This window comes from Zeus faber (assembly GCF_960531495.2).
Source record: "Zeus faber genome assembly, chromosome: 16".
Lineage (NCBI taxonomy): Eukaryota > Metazoa > Chordata > Actinopteri > Zeiformes > Zeidae > Zeus > Zeus faber.
In genome coordinates, this window is record NC_137202.1 from 5,243,327 (window position 1) to 5,270,704 (window position 27,378).

Below are 27,378 nucleotides of genomic sequence, written 5' to 3' on the forward strand. Positions count from 1 at the left end.
AACTCAATTTGACACCGGTATAGTCATTTAAGACAACTTAGATATTAGTTATAGGTTGATTGAGAGTAACAAATATTGATTAATTGATTGATTGATTGATCGATTGGGAGCATTATCTTTGGCCATTGCAAGCAGAAAAAGACATATTTCAGATGTATAAAGTTTGTAAACTATTTCTCAGAAGTTCCCATGAATCTGAAATGCCATTTTATATGTCCTTGACTTTTGGACAAATTGGAATATCAAATCTTTACTTTGCTATAAGGTGTGTGTGTGTGTGTGTGTGTGTGTGTGTGTGTGTGTGTGTGTGTGTGTGTGCTTGTGTCCATGTATATCCAGCCGTGCATGCCTAAACTCATTTGTGTGTATCATGTGTGCCAGCACACCCAAGGCAGCTGGGCCGTGTATTAAAAGGACCGACATTTGATGTCAGAGCTGTGCCCGGGGTGAGGCAAGATTCTGCCATCGCTCTCCGAGTCTGGACGCTGATACGGTGGAGTTAGCGATGTGGCCTCAAACCAGCATACAGTATAAGGTGCTGTGGGTTACAAGCTCCAACTTACAAGGCTCGTATCCCTCTTCAATTTCTACTTTAAATCGGTCACGCCTCCTACTTTCGTGGTGTGACCGATGGCGAGGGGTTGGGCAGATTCTCTCGGAGTTCTGTGAGTGCTGCGCAGTTTAGCTGCGTCGGAGTGCACTTTAAACAGCCTGACCCACATGAGAGTCGGGATCTGTAACTGCCTCCGGTGTGTATGGTTTTGGATGATGGCAAAGATGTTGCTACACTGAGGTTTTTTGCTGATGCCAATGCAGTTACAGGCTACTTAACCCTGAGAGCAGAAATAAGACATCAGTTGCTGTGTCTCCCACAGTCACCCGAGAGCACATAGTAAGAAACATGTGCAAACACACAGATCTCTCACACAATGCAAACCATCTCAAAATGTAGAGTGAAAATAAAGAATGGAAGAAATGGTTGTAAAAAGGGATCCGTCCAGGGGTAAGCGGTACTTAATGTCGTCAGGTGAACACAATCATCGAGGCAGAAGTGGGGTTAAGGTTTGGATGTCATGCAACGGAGGAGATGGATCCTGAACATGGCAAAGAAGGGGCGGGAGGGACAGCAGCGGCACACGTTTTGCTTTCCGGGTGAAAGCAAAAAAAATAAAAATAAATAAATAAATGAAGAACAGAGGCATGGCTTACGTCGTATCTTAACGAAACGAAAAAAATCAAATGAAACAAAAAGAAAGAAAAGTAAACTCCTCCTGTCATAACAATCTCCTACAAAAAAGGACACAGTTATGATCAGAAACCCCACGTAAGGGTTGCTAAGTCATGCAGAATCGTTAACTTGCATACCTTGGCCCATTCTATTCATCCTTGTTGCACTTCAGAAAGAAAGGTAAGTAATCTACTGTAAGTACGTCGTTTTTTACAGTCTACAAGACAAATACACAACTGACATACACCTATTTACATCGTTGCCATTAAATGTGATGTGACAATGTTAATTACACAGCTTATGGACTACATCATGAAAATAGTTTTTGGGTTGTTACTATGCCATTTAACAATCATAGAAAGAAGGACAATTGTAACAAATCTGCATGCTTTTATAATACGCACTATTTTAAAATAATGTTGATATTTTGTGGTATTTAAAGGCTAGGTTTTTATTATTTTTCAACCCAGGCATAATTAAATGTGGGTTCCCATCATTTATGATTGTTCAGAGCACAACCTTGCTGAATGCTTTGCAATTGAGAAACTTACCACTCTGCTGCAGCTTCTTACTGTGCTTGGGGCAATGGGGCAAACAGGCTTTAAGCCTTTAAAAAATCATGTTAAATCTCTTTTTTTGAAAAAGGAAAAACTTGCATTATAGTGACACGTGTCTTAATGTATTTTCTAAAGATGTATTGAACAGTAATATCACATTTGATTTCAACAATTGCTGCAATACTGTACATCCAAAGCATAATGTTGGTTCTAGTGGGTTGCCAGTACGAAGCGGAGAATTTTCTTGTTTCTCGTCTCATAGTTTAGCGCAGATATAGCCAAAACAGCTGATTTGTGGAAGTCATTAAGTCAATTAAACCCTTAAAAAGGAGGTCTAAAATGTAACAAAGCTTAAACATTTGTCCTGTTGGATTGTATTGAAGCACAGTGACACGTTGCAACAAGGTGGTAAGTTCTCAACGGTAAAGCGTTCAGCAAGGGACAGTTACAAGTGATGGAAACCAATGATTGATAGATAGATAGATAGATAGATAGATAGATGGATAGATGGATAGATAGATAGATAGATAGATGGATAGATGGATAGATGGATAGATGGATAGATGGATAGATGGATAGATGGATAGATGGATAGATGGATAGATGGATAGATGGATAGATGGATAGATGGATAGATGGATAGATAGATAGATGGATAGATGGATAGATGGATAGATGGATAGATAGATAGATAGATAGATAGATAGATAGATTTTATCTATCCAATGTTGTAATAAGGCCTGGGTTGAAAAACTGAACCTATCCTTTCAGTATTCCAAATAAAATTTAATTCAATTTTTTTAATTTATTTATTATAAGTAAGCAAATAGCATGTACGTATCACCAAATTAAAATCGTATTTGATATGTATGCATAAACAAAACAGGAAGTAGGCCTGTCGTAGAGCACCATTAACATGGACATGCACTAAAGCAGGACGTACACTGTGAATAACACGGTACCAACACAGCTAATGGAGGGATGGTCGGTAGGAAAGGTATCAATAGCTTAACAGGGCTTTAAATATTGCAATTAATTGAATCACAGCAAATTACATCTATGATCACAGAATACTTGATCATAAGTACTGGAATATTCAAATATCAACTACGTGGATATCTCTAACAGAAAACACCTGAATAGTGGGACGGAAACAACAGATGTCACATGTGTGTATTGTGGTGATAGTCACTAACTATAGCTGTCAAAATGATCGTATCATCACTTGATCGCAAATTACAGTATTATGTAAGACAACCGTCAACTTAAATGTAATTGATCACGACTGCCCTACAAGTGACAACAGATGGTTCTGCCATCCTTCTGGGCAAACTATTTCACTTCAGCTAACGTTACTTTGATTAACTCTTCGTGGACGGTGGAGACCCACGCCACTGGGTACACCTTTAACTTAGTCATTTCACATACTTTAAATCAAATTCAATATCTGAGGAAGGTTGGGCACTTAAAGGATACTACGGTATTCATTAACTGTAGCCTTGCCTCGGGAGCTATTCAGGGGCAAATGCATTTGCCAAAGAATGTGGTCGTGATTGCCCCACTGCACCACGTACTGTAACGCAGCTCTCTAAACAGTGGATGAATTTAATAAACCCCAATGCCAATCAAGTCGGTTGACTCCCAGGGATCGAGTTTTCCTTTAACAACTTGACTCCCGGGGATCGAGTTTTCCTTTAACAACTGTACCTTTCTACACCGTGACTGCACATAGTCTGTAATGGCGGGTAATGGTGGCTGTGATGTCAGAATGAGAAACACATGCAGATGATTAAGGAGAAAACTTGACAAACATGACAACAAATCACACAAAATAACGCACACGACACATGGCAGGCTCCAATACAGGTCAACACACTCTATGCCAGTGGTTCTCAAACTGTGTGGCAAAATCAAAACGGAGTGAAAATGTACTTAAACGTGTTCCCGGGGGACGATTAACAGCATGTTTCTGGCGTGCACTATAAGTCCGAGGCTTTTTTTTTTTGTTAACAACTCTGCTCCGTTTGATTAGTAAACGTGTTTAACCATTGGAACTTGGTTACCGTCTCTTTGTGAGATTTTGACACGAGTCAGTTTGTTTTGCTGCGAGTTCCAGAGGCAGTTTTGAGACTGTGCGTTTGTTTTCTGTGACTCTTGTGTCAATTAGCATTTGATTTTATAGGGACCAGAGAACAAGTGGATTATAATTATTACCTGTGTGAGAAACCGTAATTAATACTATTTTAAACATTTAAAATCAAGGGGATTATTAATGACACACACGCAGGTGCTTGACATTTATTTCTGCATATGTCTTAATAGCTGATTAACAATCTACAGTGAACAGTTGTTGTGTGTTCACATTCCCACAGAAACAAATGTTAGAAATGTGAATGGAAAAAAAGTGTTTTTTTCATGAGCATCGCATTTCAATAAAATGTTTAAACTGACCGTTTGTTCCCATTATTCAACAGTGTTTAATGTAATACGTGCCAACATCTTGAAATACTACACATTATAACTAATAGAAAGAGGATGCTATTATGATGGGGGGCCCGACAAAAAAAGCTTGAGAACCACCGCTCTATGCAGACACATGGACATCAACATCACACACACGCACGCACGCACGCACGCACGCACGCACGCACGCACGCACGCACGCACGCACGCACGCACGCACGCACACACACACACACACACACACACACACTAGAGGTAAACACGACCTGACTACGCATGCCCTCTCCAGGTATTCTTAACCCTTCGGCTCCTGCTCCCGCTCACACTTACTTCTGTTTGTCGCGCGCTTCCCGGGTCTTGCTGCTGCGGTTTTGCCGGCTGCTGGGGTTGGGGATGGAGTGGACGGAGGAGCTCTTTTTGCTGGAAGAATGGGAGGAGTGGGAGGAGTGGGACAGGCTGGCACGGGACTGGCCGGCGTTGTGGTCGAACTGCATCAGGCAGAAGATCAGGTCCGTGGGCACCAGTTCAAAGTCGTACGGCGGGTTGGTGATCACGTACCTGGCAAGCGGGGAGGGGGATGTTAGGCGGCAAAAAAAACTCAAAGGGACTGTGGGTCTGTAGCTGATGGAGCAACTGTTCCTTATACGGTATATACAGTATACTGCATATCTATGTATATACATGTGAGGAAGGCGAGGGGAAGTCAGCCTCGGTGCCAGCGGTGCCCAGATGGCTGACTGGCCATATCACAGCAGCCAGGAAGGTTGTTATATGTCTGTCTTGTCTTACAGCAATGACAGCCACAGCAGGGAACGTGCGGGAGCGCTCTGGAGAAACCACATTGCCTGTTCTGACTGTTCCGCACTTGGGCCTTTTCACCGCTACCTGCATTTCACCAAGTCGTTGTACGAACCTACAACATTCCTTTGGTTTGTTTTTTCATTTATTTATATTGATTTTAATTTATTTATTCCTTCATTGCATCATGATTGTTTTTTTTTTCTTTTATTGGTTTTTATTTTAGGTGAAATTAACTATTGACAACTACTACAGTACTACAACAACTTCATTCTTTATAAGTGTAGAACTAAAATTCAGTACTTTTTAATTTACTTTTACTGGACTTCTGATGTATTGCACGTCACTATTTTCAATGTCAATACCTGTTACAAAGTATTTGAACATCCATCTGCAAAGACTCAAAGAAAAAACTTGCAGAAGTCAGTTTGGTTACGAATCTCAGAAATCTATTGTTGAAATCTCCATTGTTTTTTGTCTACGTTTATTTACAAAAAAAATTGTAAAAAGTAACAAATTTCATAATCGTAATCAAGTAATCCTCCTCATCCTTGTGATGAGGAGGACTCAAGTAAACAGTCTAGCAGGACGGGATTTTCAGCACCTTCCGATTTGAGTATTATAATTTTTTTTTTTATTATGTGACGTCGTACCGCTTTGTGCACGGGCTCGGGATGGTGAGATGAGCGTCCCTTAATCTGTAGATCCCGAAGCACAGCATGTTGTACGTCTTCAGTGCCTTACAGAACAGATCTCCGTAGCAACCGCCATCCTGAGAAAACAGAAACAGCAGATTGTCTACAACTGAGACTATCATGCAGGGTATAAATTACATACGAGGGCAGAAACAGTGAACTGTACAGAAACAAAGTATCTCTAATCCATCCCATAGGAACACATTGCACTCCTTCCTTTCAGTCCATAATACTTAATCTCATCGTGGAGCCAGCAGAAACAACTTAACCCCTATCCCAAAACCCAGCTTGTGACGAATCCCAGACAAAACTCTGGGAATTTTCTCCAAAGTCGCCATTGTCTGCGGCTCCACGGCTCCACGGTCCCCTCTCCGCCCACCGCGGGCCGCTTCGCGTGATTCCCTGTTTTTCACATTGGATTAAGGGCCGATAGCAGCGGAGGCGGCTGGATGTGCGCTGCCGGGTGGTGCCAAAACGTGTCATCTCTATTTAAACATCCACTTACCCCCAAGTCGGCAAAGGGCCCGTCGTAGAGGGCGAGCTGCGCGACACGACACCTGTCTCTGTTAGCCAGCGTCTGGGGTGTGCTGTAGCCTCCTCTCAGAGCGTTCTCCTCAGCCAGGAGAGCCTCAAGCTCGGGGGTGGCCCCGCCTGTGACCAGCGTCCGGATCAGTGTGAGGATATTATCATTGAAGTACGTCTGGGGAGATAAGACAATGTGTATACGTCAGCAGAGGCACAAGCAGCGCGGTGGCACAAGGTTATCTGGACACTTCCCCTGTCTGGTTCAGACATGGGGGGTGGGGGGCTGCACTGCAGTGACAGAGGGCTTCCTCTAATGTACTGTACTGGAATACGGAAAGTTTGGGGTCTTCTTGGGTCACTTAGATATACACTGATCAGCCACAACATTAAAACCGCTGACAGGTGAGGTGAATGAGGTTGATCATCTCGTTCCAATGGCACCTGTCAAGCCCGTCTGGTCAGACCCCAGAGAAGAGCTACTGAAGCACAAATTACTGATAAAGTTAATGTTAGAAAGGTTCAGAACACACACAGTGCATCACAGCTTGCTGTGTATGGGGCTGTGTAGCCACAGACCGGTCAGTGTCCATGCTGACCCCTGTCCACCGCTGAAAGCACCTACAATGGGGACGTGAGCGTCACAACTGGACCATGGAGCAATGGAAGAAGGTGGCCTGGTCTGATGAATCATGTTTTCTTCTACATCATGTGGGTGGCCAGGTGCGTGTGTGTTGTTTACCTGGGGAAGAGACAGCACCAGGAAGCATTATGGGAAGAAGTCAAGCCAACAGAGGCAGTGTGATGCTCTGGGCAATGTTCTGCTGGGAAACCTTGGGTCCTGGCGTTCATGTGGATGTTACTTTGACTCGTAGCACCTTCCTAAACGTTGTTGCAGACCAAGTACACCTCTTCATGACAACAGTATTCCCTGATGGCAGTGGCCTCTTTCAACAGGATAATGCTTCCTGCCACACTGCAAACATTGTTCAGGAACAGTTTGAGGAACATGACAAAGAGTTCAAGGTGTTGACTTGGCCTCCAAATTTCCCAGATCTCAATCTGATCGAGCATCTGTGGGATTTTCTGGAGCAACAAGCTCGATCCATGGGGGCCCCACCTCACAACTTCCAGGACTTGGATCTGCTGCTAACGTCTTGGTGCCAGATACCACAGGACACCTTCAGAGGTCTTGTGGAGTCCATGCCTCCATGGGTCAGAGCTGTTTTGGCCACACGAGGGGGAGCTACACAGTATTAGGAGGGTGGTTTTAATGTTGTGGCTGATCGGTGTGTATATTCCGACATTCATACTTCAATAACTGAACAAAAAATAATATTATAAAAATAATTAAGCTATATGTTCAATTGTGGGAACATTGGCAATGAGCTTCAACCTTACATTCATCAGGATTGCGGGGAATTACACGCAACAAGAGGAATGACAACCATCTCTATGGATACGCGTCTTTGTGCCATGTGTTTAGGGACCGTCATAACCGTCGCTGACAATGGGGCAACCAGACCACACAAGATGGTTAACAATGGCCCAAATCTGGTTGCCTGAGGCGCTGGTACTGTAACCCTGTAGTGTCAATGTTCCGGTTAACGACATTGTTGATAATGACACATTTCAATGAAATCAATTGCAACACAGTGCTTTATTTTATTAATTGTTGTGCGCTTATTGCTTATCACTGTACATGTTTCCACAAACAACACAACCCTGCAGACCAGTGTGCTACACAGTCTAAACGCCGATGCCTTTTTGAAACAGTGACTTGGCGGCACTGTCGGGCTCCCTTCTTGTTTCCCCCCAGAGCCCATCAGGACCGGCTTTTTTTTTTCTTCCTGCTAGCGGAGACAGGCGGCGTCACTCAGTGGGCCAGCGGGCCAGCCAGAGAGCCCCCTCCCCACCGGCCCCTGACAGGCCTGCGGTGCCTCATGATGGATGAGCACTGTCCATTAGCAGGCCTCACCTCTGACCAGTGCCAGACTACAGCTGACGCCTGGGCTCTAACTCCTCACTCAGCTCAGCTCTAACCTCTCACTCAGCGAGAGCGCCGCTGGAATAAAGCCGTCACAGCGCCGGAGAGGAGCGCAGCCACCGGAGAGGAGGTGGATGGAAGTGGAGGTGGAGGGGGCGAATAAGTGTGGCGGAGAATAATTTTCCCTTTGCTCATCCTTTACCTCATCCTGACATTGTCGGGAGATGAAAGTGTTTCTTTGGCCTGTTATGGCCCTTCCTTGTATCATATCTGCCATTAAGCCAAATCTGAGTGCTTACCTTGTTAAAAGATCTAATAAGGCCCTTGAAAGTCGAATTCATGACACTTAAGATGAGGAGTGGTGGCAGGAACTTCTCTTTTGATGTCAGGGGGGCTGTCGAGGATGTCTGATCAATGTGGCATTTCATTTAACAACCTCTGCCTACCAGAAAGGCGGGACTCCTGCATCTAATCCAAGTTGCAGTATAAAAAACTCCCCAAAAAAACCTTTTCCCTTTCCCTTAACTAGCATTATGTAAATGCACCCAGACTGAAAAATCAAAGGCAGAGGTAGATGTCTCAAGTCGTTCTTCGGTAAAAGAGTAAATATTCGTAAAACGGCTTCAAAGTGCCTGTTTCCTAAGTTTTGAAATGCTTCAGCGACAAAGCAGGAATCCAATGTGCAAATACTGTTTTTCAATTTTTGCATTTTTTTATGTCATCACTGTGGGTTTTATGTAACTCTCACATTCCTCAAAGAACTTGCCCAAACTAATTATGTTTTATTTCCAGATGGATAGAAAGGTGACTGTAATGATGAAGCCTGTCTTTGTTTGGGGTAAAGATTATCTACCATCTTGGTAGCGTCTCAGCAACTTTACCATGCAACCCCAACATGGCAGCATTACAAAACATGCCTATCACACAGCTATATTCATCATGCACAACTTGCACAACTTCAAGAACGTGAATGTGTTGATACACAGGTGTTCGATTTCTATTGGTTTGTTGTCAACATTTTTGGCTTAAATTCTTCTGTGGTTCACTGCAAGTGCATTGTTTATTTCATTAGTTATACATATTAGTATATTTTTATGGTATCATTATTTTCATCTGTTTTTCTGTTTTCACATATATTGCCATTTTCTTTTTTATATATTTATTCCATTACTTTATTATTATTTTGTCTGTCCTTTGATGTGAGCTGCTGTGACACTGCAATTTTCAGATGTCCTCAGAAGCGAATATATTTATGATTTTTAATATGCTGCACTTTTTTAAATCTCCTGGTAATACTTAATAACTTGATTTTATTCAAACATAATAAATGTACTAATAATTAATTAATTAAGTTTATTAAGTAATAGTTTGCAACCTCATATGGTTAAGAGTTTGCATCTTATATTCCTTTAGTTAAATTCCAATCGCGACTATATCTGTAACGTGATCTGTGCACTTGCGCATGCAACGAATGTTGATCACAAATTCCATCCACAACACTAAACCGATCTGGACTAAACTCGAACGACGCCATGTTGGAACTGCGCCAAATACACATCTTATTCAGATTGTCTGAGGGTTTGTCAGATCCACGACACCCATAAAGGTCTGACGTCAGTTACATCTCCACGTGCCGCCATCTTGGTGAGGTCCCGATTGTTGACCAATCACTAGACTGCATTGCTATCACGTGAGCTGTGCGCGCTGTCAATTGCGCATGCGCACGCCTTTCGCCGATGATTAAAAAGTTATTCCACAATAATGGACCAATCAGGATCAAACTTGCCCCGAATGCACATTTTATTCATCTTGTCTGTGAGTGCAGCAGATCCATGAGATCCATAGACTACTGACGTCAGTTTTTCATTAACAAAAGAAAAAGGGCTCCTGCCCCTTCACCTAATAATTATAATAATAAGAAGAAGAAGAAGAAGAAGAAGAAGAAGAAGAAGAAGAAGGAGAAGAAGAATATTATTATTAATAATAATAATAATAATAATAATAATAATAATAATAATAAGAAGAAGAAGAAGAAGAAGAAGAAGAAGAAGAAGAAGAAGAAGAAGAAGAAGAAGAAGAAGAAGAAGAAGAAGAAGAAGAAGAAGAAGAAGAACAACAACAACAACAACAACAACAACAACAATAACAATGACAATAACAATAACAATAAGAAGAATAAGAAGAATAAGAAGAATCAGACAATGAAAAAAAATCCGAAACCCATTCTGGAGAAAAAATGAAATAAAATGACTGGGGTTTAGGCTTGTGTGTGTGTGTGTGTGTGTGTGTGTGTGTGTGTGTGTGTGTGTGTGTGTGTGTGTGTGTCTGTCTGAGTGAACTGAACTCACGGCGCTCATGAGGGAGTCAAGTACGCTGACAGCGAAGGCTGTGCCGCAGGCGAACGGCTGAGTGAGGTACAGCTCCGTGTCGGGGTCGTCATCATCATCTTGGTCCAAGAACTGAACGTTTGAGTCATTCACTGGGGGGTGGAGTTACAGACAGGTGCCATGAAAAAAGGTACGAGACAAACACCAACACACCTGAGAGCGTAGAAACGCAGCGTTATTTTGTTTATTCTTATTTATTATTGGAAAAGTTGCTCTGAAAGGGGTTCAGATGGAAACAAACCTACGAGTCTCAGGTATCTTGGTTTTCAGTGTGTGTGTTTGAGAAAAACGCTGCTAAAATATTGATGCTCTATGTGGTAAGTATTATTTTTTGTAGCGTCTGATTCGTGACTTCATTTACAAAAGGGCTGCTAGAAACGGTGTCTTTCGACATTTTGTGTTCTTATTTCATCCCAAAGAAAGTGAAATGTTCCGTGTATAAGGACGAAATAATAGCACATTATACAATCACAAATATTTACCTCTATTTGCATATTTTAATATTTCTGTTAATGTAAGTATATATAAATAGTATAAAATTAGGATAACATTTATTAATCTCAAGAAAAAATCCTAATAGAAATATCCCGATTGAATCTTTGATTGGTTGTAAATGACATACAATGGGCATTTGATACATTCAAACAATAAAAAAAATATAAAATAATAATCATAATGTTCAAACAAATATTATGGAAAAAATTGTGCATGTGGGTAGCCATTGTAAAAGCCCCCTCTCATCCGTCAACTTCCAGATATATTGTAACCCAACCCAGAAATAATAAGTTGGCAGGGCGAAGAGCAAAATAATTATATGATATCATATTATTATAAGAAAATATATATATATATATATATATATTTTGGAAGGGTGAAACCAGTGGGACCTCAACAATGGCTCCTGTAATATGAGTGTCATGCACCTATGTGACATGCATCAAGTTTCCTTGATAAATGTGTCGACCACATCATCACCTTCTGATGCATCTCAAATATTTACCTCTTCCCTGAAAGTCAAAATAAACCAGGTAACAAACATATTTTTCCACATCAAGATTATTTATATATATATATATATATATATATATATATATATATATATATATATATATATATATATATATATATATATAAAAAGATAATAAATAAATATATTAACAACAAAACCGAATTGCGTTCATCGACGTCACAGCAGAATTTAAAAAAATTTGTCAAACTCGGACCAAATTGTATATTTTTGCCTCTGATGTGAAGCACAAAATGATGGAATTAAAAACGACACGTTCTCCGTCGTGACTGCCACTTGGCTTTAGAACATGATTCACTTCCTGCAGAATAACAAAAAGTCCTTGTTTGACTCCACCCATATCTGCGTCGGAAAAAGTTGGAAATGAATAAAAAAAATAAACAGCTAAAAAGAGATTTTTGATCTTGAAGGGTTTCTTTTTTTTCTGTTTGTTTGGTGGGTTTTGGGCTTTTTTTCCCTCCTAAAATTAGATTTCTTCCCGGGCTTCCTCTTGCACTGTGAAACAGAAACGTCAGTCAAAGAGACAAGGAGGCTGATGCAAACAGGGGGTCTGGGGCCGAAAGGAGCGAACCAGAGGGCGGGGAGGTGGAGAGCGCAGGAGACAAGAATGGAGGGGAGGGGGGGGTGGCGGAGGGGGGGCGGAAGGGTGAAGACTGGGGGGGCGGGGGAGGTCTATGAAAACAGCCACAAGGACAGAGCAAGCATGATCAAAAGGTCTGAGAGAGAGAGAGAGAGAGAGAGAGAGAGAGAGAGAGAGAGAGAGAGAGATGCTCTGAAAACACACTTGTAAAAAAATAAAAAAAAAGACAACAGAACCACCGAAAAGGGGACGAAACGTCAATTTCAACGCCCCCAAAAAAACAAAAACAACAACAAGGGGTGTTTCAAAGTGAAGCCATGGGAGCAGCGGAGGCCCCGGCTGCAGCCGGAGGAAACCAAGACAAGCTGATGGGGGGCGGCAGAGACAGGACGGGGGGCTCCGCTTACCCAGCTCCGTTATCATTTGTACGTTGGTTATTTCCTGACTCAATGAGACCAGTGGCAGCAGTTTGCCAGGTTTAGCTAAGGGCCCCGCGGGTGGGGCAGGGCGGGGCAGGTGTAGAAGAGGGAAGGGAGGGGGCAAGAGAAATGGCGTGGTTATTGAAACAGATCGAGAGGAACAAGGTATTTACACCGTCCGGGGGGGGCCACTGGGCGGCAAACTCGGGGAAAATATCTATTTTTAATTTTTTTTAAGCGCAGATTACAGAGCGCTGTAGTTGCATCACCACTAAAGCAACAATAAAATATTTCACGGCGAGACAGTGAGAGGGATAAACAGGGCCCCATCCATAAACATGTGCACTTTACGCGCCACGCAACTGAATGGATTAAGCAACTGAATCATTCTTTCATCTTTTTTTTTTCCCCCCCTTTTTGATTTAGACTCGACTCTAATCTGGCCCTGGCGCTGCGAACTGAAAACACTGACAACGTAATTTCAGTGTACGGTTCCGCCAAGACGCGAGATAAGCAGCTACTCATTATGATCGCCCGGTCTCTCTCCTTGGGAGTCGGCGGGGAGAGGCGCTCACGCTTTCGGTGATCCTCGTCGTGAAATTGTATTGGGCCATGAGGTTTGGGAAAAAAAAAAAAAAAAAAAACGAAATCGCAGCAGAGCTTCTTGGCATTGGATTTCAGACCTGGAGATGCGCAGCGTCTAGTTTTGATGATTATATATGCGGTCAGCGATCTAATGGCTGTAGGTAACGCCTAATGTTCCTGCTCCCTCGCTGGCCCACTCTGCGCCGGCCTCACGCTCCGCTGCCCCCTAATTGGGTCAGGGGAGATAGAGTAGCCGGTCTCTGATGCTTTAGGGTCCTCTGAGATCTGAAAGTTTCATGAGTCCCCCACGCCACCGGGACCACAGCCGCCGCCATTGTTATTAATAAATGGGCCCATTCTGCAACCTCTGCAGTTTTTCTCTCCTTTACCTTTCCGCTTCCTAACACTCCCTTGTTCCGCTCGCCCTCTTCCGCCGTGGGAGAGCGTCTTGTGCATTAGCGAGCAAATTGCGGGAGATCGGACGTTTACTCCTGGAAATGTCTTGACGAGCATGTCCTAAAAGCGAAGATACTGTCTATGAACCAGTGGTTCTCAACGTGGGTTCCGGGGTTCTTCAAGGTGCTCCAGGGGGCTCCGGAAAAATGATTAATAGTTAAACGTCAATATTAGTTATTTGTTTCCAAGACGTCAGCACCATTATAGACAGTGCTGTAAATCACATCTAACAATGAAAACTGTATCGAAACAAAATCTTATTCTAAGGGGTCTGTGGCCTAATGCGTATAAAATTGATGGTCCTTGATCGGAACACAAATCACTCGAGAATGCCAGGAAGTAGACAGCCTCATGCTCCAGTAAAAATAGCCACCGATATGGACCATGAATATGCCCAAAAATTCCACACCAAACATTCTGGTGTCTATACAATGTGAAGGCGTTGGAAGTTTTGGAAGCAGCATGACATTGGAATACTGCCTGAATGCTGGAATATGTGTCCGTAATGGACGATGAGTGTTTTTTGGGGGGTTATTTTGAAAGGCATGCAGCGTCTGAGGATTGTTGCTGGAAGCAGATTTACCAAGTTCTGTGATGATGGGGATGTTGGCTCCGGTGGTGACGGAAGCCTGTCGCACCAGGCCATGTACTGGACTGCTGTCTGGAGATGACCGGTCCATTCCAGGAGGCGTGAAACCTGAGAAACCACAGGAAACGGACTTTGGCACCGGCAGCTGCTGTAATGAGGTGCCGCTTGGGCTGTGGCCATCATCACATTTCAGTTGTCACAAACTGACACAATTAAAGGAGGCGTAGCTCGCGGAGCTGGTTCTGTCAGACAACTCAACGGCGCCACATACTTCCACGCCCTTATTTGGCCGGCCTATTTCCGGCAGGCACCTCCTTCTCCGCCTGCTTTGCTGCGTGTGCTCCCTCCACCTCCCCTGCATCCACCTGTGGGGTTCTACTCTTTTATGCAACGTTGGGGATTGGAGCTCATCACTCCTTTATTTCTAGCTCACTAAGTGTCTCGGTTTGCCGTGCACCTCGCCGGGAGTGATGAGCAGCGGAGCCCAGACGCCCAACCTCAAACGATGCAAAACAAATAAAGATCATTTGAAAGGAAATCTAAGAGTTGTCTGTCGGAAAATGTTGTTGTTATATTACTATCATCGTATAAGCATCCGTCTGATGAAGAAGAGACATTCACTGACATTGAACACACCTCAGCCAAACTGATGTAAAGACTCCCATATAATTGCAATCGGGTGATCATGTTATAATTGTGACACAGCTGCCACGTCTACCAATTTGGGTTTGTTCGGCACATTTTTAGTGAGAGCCGCTGGGTAAATAGAGGTATCTGCCTGCAGAGAGTATCCTGGAACCAGCGTCAGTGCCATTATACATAGTGCATGTGATCTTACGCAGCAGTAAGTTATTGATGTGCGCTTTCTGTGTCATTTAAAAACTGCTGATTGACAGAAAAGAAAAACCCAAGGTGTGTGTGTGTGTGTGTGTGTGTGTGTGTGTGTGTGTGTGTGTGTGTGTGTGTGTGTGTGTGTGTGTGTGTGTGTGTGTGTGTGTGTGTGTGTGTGTGTGTGTGTAAGCCTAAAATTGCAATATGGATATTGTGCTTTCAGGGGTCAGCTGAGACATATTTAGCATTCAAAGGCTTCCATCAACGGGCAGATATAAATTTTGTATGTTGTTCATTTTGTTCCCATAAAATTGTTGGAAGTGGATCCTGAAAAACCTTTTATCGGAAATAGCTCGGTTTCGGAACCGTGAAACACAAGTGCAAGTGACAGGGGTATGAATTCACATGACTTCACATTTTTGCATTTCCTCAAAGTGACAAGTAAACACCTTAAATCTGTAATGCTATATGCATAATGTATCAACTGTGTTTTGACATCCATCATTTAGTGCTGACGACAGCAAAATGCCAGTTTGTACTCCCGACACAGACAAAAAACATAATGCAGGGAATATATTCAGGTCACAAAGTTTTAAAAGGATTGCAATTTCTATGTGTGTGTGTGTGTGTGTGTGTGTGTGTGTGTGTGTGTGTGTGTGTGTGTGTGTGTGTGTGTGTGTGTGTGTGTGCGTGTGTGTGTGTGTGTGCGTGTGCGCGCGCGCACGCGTGTTGTCATGCAGTTTGCTTGTTTTTTTCTGTCGCAGAAACTCAAGGAGCCGCTTACAACACCAAAGGGAGCTCTTCGCCCTCTGCAACAGAAGAGTTCAGTGCACACTGAACCGAAGCGCTGATCATCTGTTACGCCAATTACCAGAAAAAAAACCAGGAGCGTCGAAGTTTGACAGTGTTGAGGGAAAAAAAAACACGAAGCCGGAGTCTGGTAAGTGCAAGAACGACTTTGTCGATTGTCCATAAAGAATAGTGTTGCACCCTTTCCGGAGGGTGACAGCGAGTTTTAGTTGCCGCCTCTAAAATCCATGTCTTTTGGTATGGAAATAAGATGCCGTGTCCTTTAACCCACACACTTGTGGTGGTGAATGTGCAGCAGCGGTGTGCGTGAACTGGAAAATAACAAAATAACTCGTTGGAAACCAGGGCAGAAAAGACCTCGGCTCATGGTGAACGTTAACAGGAACATCAGTGGGGACTGTGACGCAGGAATTTGTGGTTAACAAGAAAGTTAACTGCAGAGAACCACCACTGGATTGGATCACCGGGACCATTTTACTGTCGGCGGCTATTTTAGGTCGTCCGCATAAAATATATTCTGGCTACCCTAAATCTTAAGCCACTAATTTTGTGATATAATTAAAACATAAAAAAATCCCTTGCTTTGATTCTCATTCAAAAGTTGAGGTTTTTCAAAACTATTTACGGTTAGGGATAGCTCTTCTTTCGTACAATTATAACATTCATACAAATTATAAGCTTTATATGTTGTTGATGTTGGCTACTGGTCATCTGCAGGGATATAAAGTTACAGAGCACAAGCAACATTTTATTTTTATTTCAGAGTTTGAAGGGACTCTATTTTTATTATCATTATTTTTATCATCATTATTATTATGATGATTATTTATAATAATAAAGACAATAAAAATAACAATTAGTAATAATTGTTCATAGTAATAAAAAAATAACAATACTACTACTACTACTACTACTACTGCTACTACTAATAATAATAATTATAATAAAATATTTGTATAGTGCCAAGATTGTCTTTCGCCGATTGTTGGAGAACAGCGACTATTGAGTATATCATATTGACCTCTGATGCTAAAATCATAGCTGAATACTATTAGTAGTGTAAGTTAAATTGGCATTAGTGATTCCCCTTTGACTTTGTTTCCTTTGACTTTAAATAAAAAAACTACATAAGAACAGGGCAGCGCGGCCTTCCCTAGCGGCCCCCATCTCCCGGTCGGCTCCAGGATCTCTGAGACCAGCAAGGAGCCGGATCTATTTCACTACAACGTAAGGGAGCTGGGATCCGGGTTCCGCGCCCTCGCGATCCGTGTAGCCCCCCGGGCACGGCGCGGCTCTGCGGCTGACTACACCCTCCCCCAGGAAGCCACGTGTTTACTTATTCATTTGCACCTTCCCGTCTCCAATTCCGCAGACGACATGTGAGCGGCAGTGGCGGCCGGGAGGCAGGATTCCCCAAAGCGGTACCTCCCTGGCGAGGCGTGTGCGGGGGCCTGGGATCTGACTGAGGGGCGCGGTTAGATATTCGCCGTTCTAGAGTGAAATATTAATCACAGAGATCCGGCAGGCGACACAAGACCCAATCGCTGATAACAGCGAGCTCCACCCATCGCAGGTGGAAGGGAACAGGGGCGAGTTGGACCTTCGCACGGAGGTGGATACCGCGTCCCAGTACACATCGCTCACCCAGATATGTTGGGGGTGTTGGGTGTTCTCCTCAACCACGTACACTAAAAACAAAAAAAACGCAGCCTCTGAGACCCTCGCCATTGATTTGTGTACAATTTAGGATAAGTTACAGTGCTGAGCTACAGTTACAGGTACACGCTCTGTCTTCTCATCTGATGATGAAATGAGAACGGGCGCATGTGTGTGTGTGTGTGTGTGTGTGTGTGTGTGAGAGCCTGTGTGGAATAACTTGTGGTGGAAGAAATACTCAGACTATTTAAAAAAATACCCTGACACAAAATTCTTAGTCTTAACAGTAAAATGACTTAACAGAGCCCACAATGTAATACAGCTTAATATAAATAGATAAAAAAAATAGTGCAGGTCAATATAAAAATAAAATCAGATTTATTTTAAGTAAAGTGATTGTGTGAGAAATGTTTTAAGAGTAAAAAATACAGATATTTGCTTTGAAATGTAGAGGGGAAAGCGGCTGAAGTCTCTGAATAGAACTGAATATACTCCGGTAAGATAAGATGAGATGAGATCGCACTTAATCGATCAAAAAACTCGCAAAGTAAATCCAAAGAAATAAAGTCAAGTCATAAAGTCATAAGTACAGTAGGGAAACATGAAAAATGTACTTAATTCGTTGTAACAACTGGTAATTACACCTGCAAATTTGTTTATTTGTGTGTGTGTGTGTGTGTGTGTGTGTGTGTGTGTGTGTGTGTGTGTGTGTGTGTGTGTGTGTGTGTGTGTGTGTGTGTGTGTGTACGCGCGTGCGCGCGGGGCTGTTTTGTTGTGACTAATGAGGAGCAGCTGAGTCGGCCTGCCTGGTGATTTGTACGAGCTGCCTAATGATGATGAGGCCCGATGGGAGAGCGGGCCTCGCGTGTTTGTCTCCAAACATCAACAATCTGTTCCCGACGATCCGCCAGACACCCGATTAGGAGCGGCGGCGTCCAACGGCACCGGCCACGTTGATTACATCATTAAAGAGCATTATCAAGGAGGACTTCGCCATGTTTAATTACCGGGGACAGGGTGGAGGTAATCGGCGAATCGCAGGTTTTCGGCGACGCGATCGGGGCGAAATGCGAGGAGATGCGAGGAGCCGGAACAGCAGCAACGCTGCCGCCGCCGCCCCCGCCGCCGCCGCCGCCCCTTCCCCCGGAAAACAGAGCTGCCAAGCGTTTAAATTATGGCGCGTTTCGCAGACTCCGCCGCTTGACATTTTGACAGATCCATTTCTCCCACAGTGTTCTTTTCAGGATTTTTTTTCTTTCTTTCGTAGTTTTGGTACCCCCTCCCCCCTGATCCCTCCCAATCTTCCTCTTCCCTCTCTGAGTACTATCTTCCCTCTCCCGCGCCGCCGCCTGTCCCCCGTGGGCAGCCGTGCACCAGCATCTAAGGGGGCCGGTCCTTACCTTGGGAATTAGCCTGCAAGACCCCGATGCTGTCGTCAAACTGCATGGACTTGATGTTGAGCGACGCCAAGATGCATTCCTTGTCCTGCAGCGAGGCGTCGTCGATATTGTTCTGATTGGCCGAGAGTATAACGCACATGTCGCAGAGGTTGATGTTGACAGCCCTTAAATCTGCCCGACTTAATGGCGTACCCTTCAGGGGTGAGGGGAACCGATTGGGGGGGGGGGGGGGGGGGGGGGCAGAGACGCAGAGACAGAAAAATAAAAGTGTCAGAGAGAGTAGAAAATGCGCAATGCACACACACACACACACACACGCGCACACACACACGCGCACACACACACACACGCACACACATGGCGAAAACACTGAGTGCATCAGGAAAGAAAAACAAATTTAAGAGCAAGTGGAGTAGAGCTGTGGGAAATTAGTTAACAAGTATTCTTGTTTGGAGGCAATGACATTCGGCTCATCCAAGTGTCTGTGGGGTGTGTGTGTGTTTGTGTGTGTGTGTGGGAGTGGGGGGGTGTGTGGACTCATCTAAAGGCTAGTCTGCGCTGAGGGCTGCGTTCGGGGTTCCTTTCTGCTCGTCATTCAAGCCCAGCCTAACGAGCTCTAAGGCGGACGCCGCCACTCGCGAAAACTACGGCATGCGTCACCGCAGAGAGAGAGGGAGAGGGAGGGAAAGAGAGAGAGAGAGAGTGACAGAGAGAGCGAGAGAGAGAGAGAGAACAGTCGAGCGCTCATGGAATGATCATTCATCTGAGTAATTTGTGATCAGATCAGAGTGACAGTCACATCCCTCTCGGAACCGCGCGGCGGACCAGACTCAAAATGTCATCGCACCGTCAGTTGATCACGTGCTGGCAAGCTCCTTGGCTCGTTGGATTCTATTGATTGACTTTTAGGCGGATCCGTATAATAATTATTTTATTATTAATAATAATAATAATAATAATAATAATAATAATAATAATAACCTGATACGCTCTGTTTTCTGCTGTCACTTTTTGCTGCTATAACGGTGCAGATTTCTCCGTTGTGGGACTAATAAAGGTTTATCTTATCTTATCTTATCCTTTATTTGTATCGCACCTTTCATACAGCACATGTAACTTCAAGTGCTTTACATTGTTAAAAGAAGGCCATAGTAAAAAATAAAAGCAATAAAATGCATTTACAAAGTAGAATAAATAAAATACTTAAAATAATGAGATACATTAAAAACAGATTAGGAATACGCTAATAAAAGAAGTAGTATGCAAAATTGCATTTAATAAAATAATAACTTTCAGATTTGGGGACATCAATTGAGACCACAAAGTCAATTTTCTATTAGTCTTGGATTTTACTGTCATGACGCCCAAAAAAATGCAGAGAATAAACCCATGTACAAACTTTTCCGAACTGTGTGGCCTGCCTTCCTGATTACCGTTCTCATCTACATCCCAGAATCAGACTTGGTAAATATTATGCTCATTTTCTTATTTCAAAGTGATCTTTTGCTGTTGGTTTTCTTCTGATATTGACATATTCCCTTCTCTTGTCCTACACCCCATTGCTTATCTCTAAACTTTTTAAAACTCTTCTATATTTATATCTATATATATGTATACTCACGGGTAAGATGGAGACCTTGGGGAAGTTGTGCAAGGTCTCCCACTCCCTCCTCAGATAGTCCAGCGAGCCCACAAACACGATGGGTTTCAGCTCGTGATAGTGAAAGTTGCTGGCTCTTAAAGGCATCACCAGGTTTCGCAGCCCCACTAAAGCGGACGTGACATCCCCAAATATACAGACCACTACATGGCCGCTCAGCACCGTCATGGAGGCTTCGCTGCGGGTCTGCAAGTACACACACACACACACACACACAAAGACACACACACACACACACACACATAGTGAACCATTTGTCCATTTGTTCATAGTGAACAAATAGACAAAAGCCCCTTAGATAGAGAACTAGAAAGGGTTGGTATAATATCTGTTATCTAAACACATTCTCAAAAACTGCGTAAAATAACTTATAAACTGCCATCAAATAGTTTGTTAACCAGTTTGTAAACTCTGGATTTACAATGTACAGTGCATTTTAGCATTGCCCGCACGCGCCCAAATATACACTGCCACTGTAAATGAATGGTTGGTTAACCACCATTCTGTTTATAATCAGACTACGGGAAACGGTATTTAATGGGGAAACGCTGCGATCCCGAGTGTGTTTTTCGAAGCACACTTTTAAAAGCAGTTCCTTAAAAATGCAGTTTGTGAGATTTTAGGTGTAGTCACGGAATCAATACGGCTGAACCAACACAATAAGATACCACTTTATTAATCCCCAGGGGGAAGTTCACACCAAGCTTGATGAGGATGAGCAAGTCTTTTGAGAACATTGCAATCCACAGCTCCTTTGCTTTAAATATCCGGGCTGGATTCACAAAAGTATCTTAAGGAATTATATGATATCTTGATTTGGACTGTTGCCTTCTGACGCCGCTATGGAGGAAAACCATAGAGTCAGTGGCCTTATCACGTGATGGTTAGACTCTATAGGCTTCCAAGAGAAAGAGAAATGTAACAAGTTCGTAAGAAAATGGACTGTTCTTAAAGACAATATTTAGGAATTACAATTAAGGAACTTCTTAGATTTTTTCCTGAAGAAACCTTGTAAGTCTGAGGAATGCTTTTGAGAATCCAGCCCCCGGTAACTAGGTCAGAAACTGCAAAAAAACGGTGCTAAAAGAAGATAATTGTAGTTTCACAGATTGATCCCCAGGTCCCTGAGGTCCCAGGTGCATCCTCGAGTGCCTGGCAAAAATGTTGATTTGGTCTTTCAAATATTACGTCCTGTAGGTGTCGTATTTGCCTAAAATCTTACAAACTGCCACTTTACAGCCAGAGCCCAGAGCCCGGCGGGGCGGCAGGCGTCGGCCAGATTCCTGGCGGGTATACAAAGAAAGCATCCAACTCACCTTGAAACAACAGAGGCAGTGAGAGAAATGTCAGCACACATTAGTAAGTGGTTTTATTGACGAAAGGGAAACAGCGGATGTTGAGCAAACTGCAGGTTTAACGTTGTGATGAAGCGGCTGCTGGGCTGGCCGCTCGGCGTTCACTCACCAGGATGACCTTTTCGATGTCCTTCGACGGGCACCAGTGAAACATCCCGGTCGAGTCGTATTTCTTCACACTCATGTCCATGTTCTCCATTTGTTCGTTCCCTGGAATAAGCAGGGGGTCGTGTCTGCTGGGGTGGGAAGGGGTGGGGGTAGGGGGGTGGGGGTGGGGGGCGTGACGGTAAAGGCGGAGGCGTACTTTAAAAGACGGAAGAACAAAAAGACATAAGAACCGCTGTAGAACATGTCCCTGAACACCGTCGTCAGAATACTCAATAAGAACTGTGTTTACAGTTTGGTAAACGGGATGGAGCTCCGGGCGAATGTCATTAGGAATAGAAACAAGAGAATAACTAAGCCATGAGGATTCCCATCTCATTCAGAAAGGGTTTGACTTTTTATTAGGCAGGATATTCCCCTTAGTAGACCCATAACTACTGTTTGGCCCCCAACACCAGGATTCCAATCCTGTTCTGAGCAGAAGCTCAGCCCCCTCTCCGAAAGAGGGCTCCCCTAGAAGCAATAAAAGCTGAAAATTGGGGGGGGGGGTCCTGTAAAGTAATGATTTATTAAACATTCTCTCACTAATAACAATACACACCGATCAGCCACAACATTAAACCACCTTCCTAATACTGTGTAGCTCCCCCTTGTGCCGCCAAATCAGCTCTGACCCGTTGAGGCATGGACTCCACAAGACCTCTGAGGGTGTCCTGTGGTATCTGGCACCAAGACGTAAGCAGCAGATCCTTTAAGTCCTGGAAGTTGCGTGGTGGGGCCCCCGTGGATCGGGTTTGTTGTTCAAGCACATCCCACAGATGCTCTATCTGATTGGGATCTGGGAAATTTGGAGGCCAAGTCAGGACCTTGAACTCTTTGTGATGTTCCTCAAACCATTCCTGAGAAATGTTTTTTCAGTGTGGGAGCATTATCCTGCTGAAAGAGGAGGGAAGAGGTGTACAGTACTTGGTCTGCCAGGACCCAAGGTTTCCCAGCAGAACATTGCCCAGAGCATCATGCTGCCTCCGCGGGATTGACTTCTTCCCTTAGTGCATCCTGATGCCACCTCTTTTCCAGGTAAACGACGCACACGCACCGGCCATCTACATGATATAAAAGAAAACCTGATTCATCAGAACAGGCCACCTTTTTCCATTGCTCCATGGTCCAGTTCTGATGCTCACATGCCCATTATAGGCTTTTTCAGCGGTGGACAGCATGGACACTCTGACTGGTCTGTGGCTTCACAGCTCCATACACAGCAAGCTGTGATGCACTGTGTGTTCTGACACCTTTCTATCATAGCAGCATTAACTTTTTCATTAATTTGTGCTACAGTAGCTCTTCTGTGGGATCGGACCAGACGGGCTACACTTCACTTCCCACATGCATCAATGAGCCCATGTGCACCCATGATCCTGTCACCGGTTCACCGGTTGTCCTTCCTTGGACCACTTTTGGTAGGTACTAACTACTGCATACCAGGAACACCCCACAAGACCTGCTGTTTTGGAGATGCTCTGACCCAGTCGTCTAGCCACCACAATTTGGTCCTTGTCAAAGTGGCTCAAATCCTTACTCTCTCCTTACTCCCATTTTTCCTGGTTCCAGCAGATCAACTTCAAGAACTGACTGCTTGCTTGCTGCCTAATATATCCCACCTTTTGACAGGTGCCATTGGAAAAAGATGATCAATGTTATTCACTTCACCTGTCAGCGGATTTAATGTTGTGGCTGATCAGTGTATTTCCACTCCTACAATTCTTGATGGAAGTTAAGACGTGCACTGTGTTGTTTCAGAAAGTCTGTGACAGGTAAACAGGTGTCTGGGTTTAACCAATGGCCAGTGAGAATGTAGAGCGTGCGTCACCGGAAGCCCCGCCCTCTTTGTCTCTGAGCCAATCACGGTGCACAGAAGAAAAACACTGTCTTACGTCCTTTATTGATCCTTTAACAATGAAGTGGCACCATTCATGGATTATTACAAAATTTGGCTGTCATATGGATGGTATTCAAACAATCCGCCATTGCTACACGCAGTCCCGTGAGAAACTGTCCACTGGCAGTTGGATATGAAAATGATGGGGTGCGCCCCGTGGTGGCAGGTTGTGGGAGACGGAATACAGCTACAGCCTCGTGTTTTTGTCTCTGCATGTGTGAACCAGTCCGTGTCAATGCAGCACGCAAACTAAAGAATATAACCCTTCCCAGAAAGCTGGAGTGTAATTCGAACATCGCCCTCCACCACCACCACCACTCTCTGTCCGGTTCATTGACCGTGTCCGTTGTTGTCCCGGATGTCAAGGTATCACGGAGCAGCGGGCACCAGCAGAGGAGCGAGCGCTGCTGACTGAGTGGCACGACAACTCAGGGCCAATTACCAGCTTTTACCCTCTCCCCGAGCTCCCGACGCCACGCCGCACGGTAAAAGCTCCGACAGGCCTGCACTTTAAATATTTCAGGAATTTGCCCAATCACATTTTGCTTTCCCAACTGATGGCCATTAATGTTTTAGCGGCGTGTCACAACCAAAGCGGCTAATCTGCAGCAACGGGCTGCTGAGTTCTATCCTCTGTAACACCGACCCCAAAAAAAAAGGAGCAGCTTCTGCCGCTCCTGTTATACCCGGACTACTCCAGGCGAGGCAACAGGGAAGAAACCTTATCCTTTAGACAGGAGTTGGAGCCTACAGTGAAAACAAAGCCGTTACTTCTCCAATCAACGATGTTCATTTATTCGTCGCACCGTCTCATACAGAAGAACAACAACTCTCCGGATTTCAACAAGGGGAAATGGGCAGGAAGGCTGACATTTGAGTAATGCAGGCGGGGAAGGAAGGATACTTTTTTTTTTTTAAATAAAACCTGTGACATACATCTGTCTTAATATCACTCTCTGCACCCTCTATCAACACCGTCACCCACTGACAAGGCTTTGATGCTGCCTCCTTCTTCTCCCTACATTTGGGTTGCAAGTCAAAAAACTTGTTATTTTTTTACTGTCAATTAGCTATCCTCTCTCCACCTCCCTCTCTCTCTCCTTTAAGTCTTCCCATGTCTCTCTTTCTACCCACCCCCTTCTCCCTGACACTTACTTCCTGTACGTCCGATCTCCCTCTATCGAGATTGTTTTTTAAATCAGCCAGCACAGGTGGTAATAACACCGACAGCATTTAGCGTTTTTACACCCCGGCCTGAATCTTTCATCCACGGGCGCGGCGGCATCGCAGCGATCACTCCAGGAGCCGCCCTGTCACTTCAATCTGCTCGGCTGCGCTTTCCCGCCACGCCGCCGCTGACTGGCACATGCAGGCAGCCCGCCGCTCCACCTCCGCCTGCCAAGACAGCTATCTTTCACCGAGCTGTCAGCGCCGTGACTGGCAGGCTGTCACCGGCTGCACACACATCCTCCTCCTCCACCGCTCCTGTCTGCCCCGGATAGAAGCTACCAGGAGGCCCGGGGGGGAGGGGGGAAGGGGGGGACAGACATGACATTTGTGGCGCCATGCCACACCCAAGGAATATCGTCCGCAGACAGCATCGTGGGCTGCGCGTACAATGGGACGAGTGTTGAGTGTTGTGACCCTGTCGGCGTTGGCGTCGCTGTGTGAGAACGGTGTCGAATCCGTGGAGTGGAGTGGAGTGGGATAGATTGTCTGATTGTTTTATCAGGTGACTGGTTGGACTTTATTCATGTGAATGAATTTTATTATTTTAAATGGCATCATCATACAAGCAGCAGACAAATAAATAAATAAATACAATTTAAAAATGATATACACACACCGATCAGCCACAACATTAAAACCACTGACAGGTGAAGTGAATAAGATTGATCATCTTGTTCCAATGGCACCTGTCAAGAGGTGGGATATATTAGGCAGCAAGTGAACAGTTAGTTCTTGAAGTTGATGTGTTGGTAGCAGGAAAAATGGGCAAGCGTAAGGATCTGAGCCACTTTGACAAGGACCAAATAGTGATGGCTAGACGACTGAGTCAGAGCATCTCAAAAACAGCAGGTCTTGTGGGGTGTTCCTGGTATGCAGTGGTTAGTACCTACCAATAGTAGTCCAAGAAAGGACAACCGGTGAAACTGCGATAGGGTCATGGGCGCCCATAGCGCATTGATGCACATGGGGAGCGAAGTCTAGCCTGGTTAGTTCGAAGAAGAGCTACTGTAGCACAAATGACTGAAAAAGTTAATGCTGCTATGATAGAAAGGTGTCAGAACACACAGTGCATCACAGCTTGCTGTGTATGGGGCTGCGTAGCTGCAGACCGGTCAGAGTCCCCATGCGTCCCCCTGTCCCCTGCCAAAAGCACCTACAATGGGCACGTGAGTGTCAGAACTGGCCGATGGAGCAATAGAAGAAAGTGGCCTGGTTTGATGAATCATGTTTTCTTCTACATCATGTGGATGGGTGGGGTTAGGGTCCGATCCGATGGAGCATCTGTGGGATGTCCTGGAACAACAAGCTCGATCCATGGGGGCCCCACCTCACAACTTCCAGGACTTAAAGGATCTGCTGCTGACGTCTTGGTGCCAGATACCACAGGACACCTTCAGAGGTCTTGTGGAATCCATGCCTCCACGGGTCAGAGCTGTTTTGGTGGCACGAGGGGGAAGCTACACAATATTAGTGGTAAATAGTGGTGGTTTTAATGTTGTGGCTGATCGGTGTGTAATATCAGGGCTGGGCGATATATTGTTATATTATCAATATTGCGATATTAGACTAGATATCGTCTGGAATTTTCCTAATATCGTGATATGGTTAGATGTTGTCTTTAAGTAGTATTGTAGTAAAGTGATGCCATTTTCTTAACTACATAGACAATATAGAATCCACGTTACTAATGATTGTTTCCCAAATATTTATTGTGTGTTAGTTCTGACCTATGACCTATGGCCATCCCCAAAATATCATCAAACTCTTGATATCAAAGTATTTCTCCATAACATTGTTATGATTGATATTGTCAATAAAACCAGCACTAATATAGCTGGACAGACAGACGGACAGATGGATAGACAGATAGACATTAGATATTTTAATAATTCTCCAGTTAATTTCAGTGATGCACATTTGCATCAAATGCATACGTTATATAGCACAAATGTTTTGCTTTGGTCTCCCGTTTCCCCTCTCTCCCTCTCTCTCTCTCTCTCTCTCTCTCTCCCTATCTCCCTCTCTGCCTCCCTCCCTCTCTCTCCCTCCCTCAGTGTATATTTCAAACGGAGTTGAGTTATTCCACTGTATCACTCTGC

The 27,378-nt window shown here is 44.3% G+C and overlaps 1 protein-coding gene across 1 annotated transcript in view; it reads right to left on the reverse strand.

Annotated features, from left to right (window-relative positions):
- The window catches only part of LOC307242606 (calcium-activated potassium channel subunit alpha-1-like), a 178,923-nt gene that overhangs the window by 537 nt on the left and 151,008 nt on the right, over window positions 1-27,378 (reverse strand). Inside the window, exons 23-30 of the mRNA XM_080017121.1 lie at window positions 22,115-22,238; window positions 20,612-20,836; window positions 18,991-19,183; window positions 14,288-14,401; window positions 10,599-10,729; window positions 6,247-6,441; window positions 5,700-5,818; window positions 4,579-4,806 (exon numbers count right to left, since the gene is read on the reverse strand). Of these exons, the coding sequence (XP_079873247.1) occupies window positions 4,579-4,806; window positions 5,700-5,818; window positions 6,247-6,441; window positions 10,599-10,729; window positions 14,288-14,401; window positions 18,991-19,183; window positions 20,612-20,836; window positions 22,115-22,238 (1,329 nt within the window). The remainder of the gene's footprint in view (window positions 1-4,578; window positions 4,807-5,699; window positions 5,819-6,246; window positions 6,442-10,598; window positions 10,730-14,287; window positions 14,402-18,990; window positions 19,184-20,611; window positions 20,837-22,114; window positions 22,239-27,378) is intronic.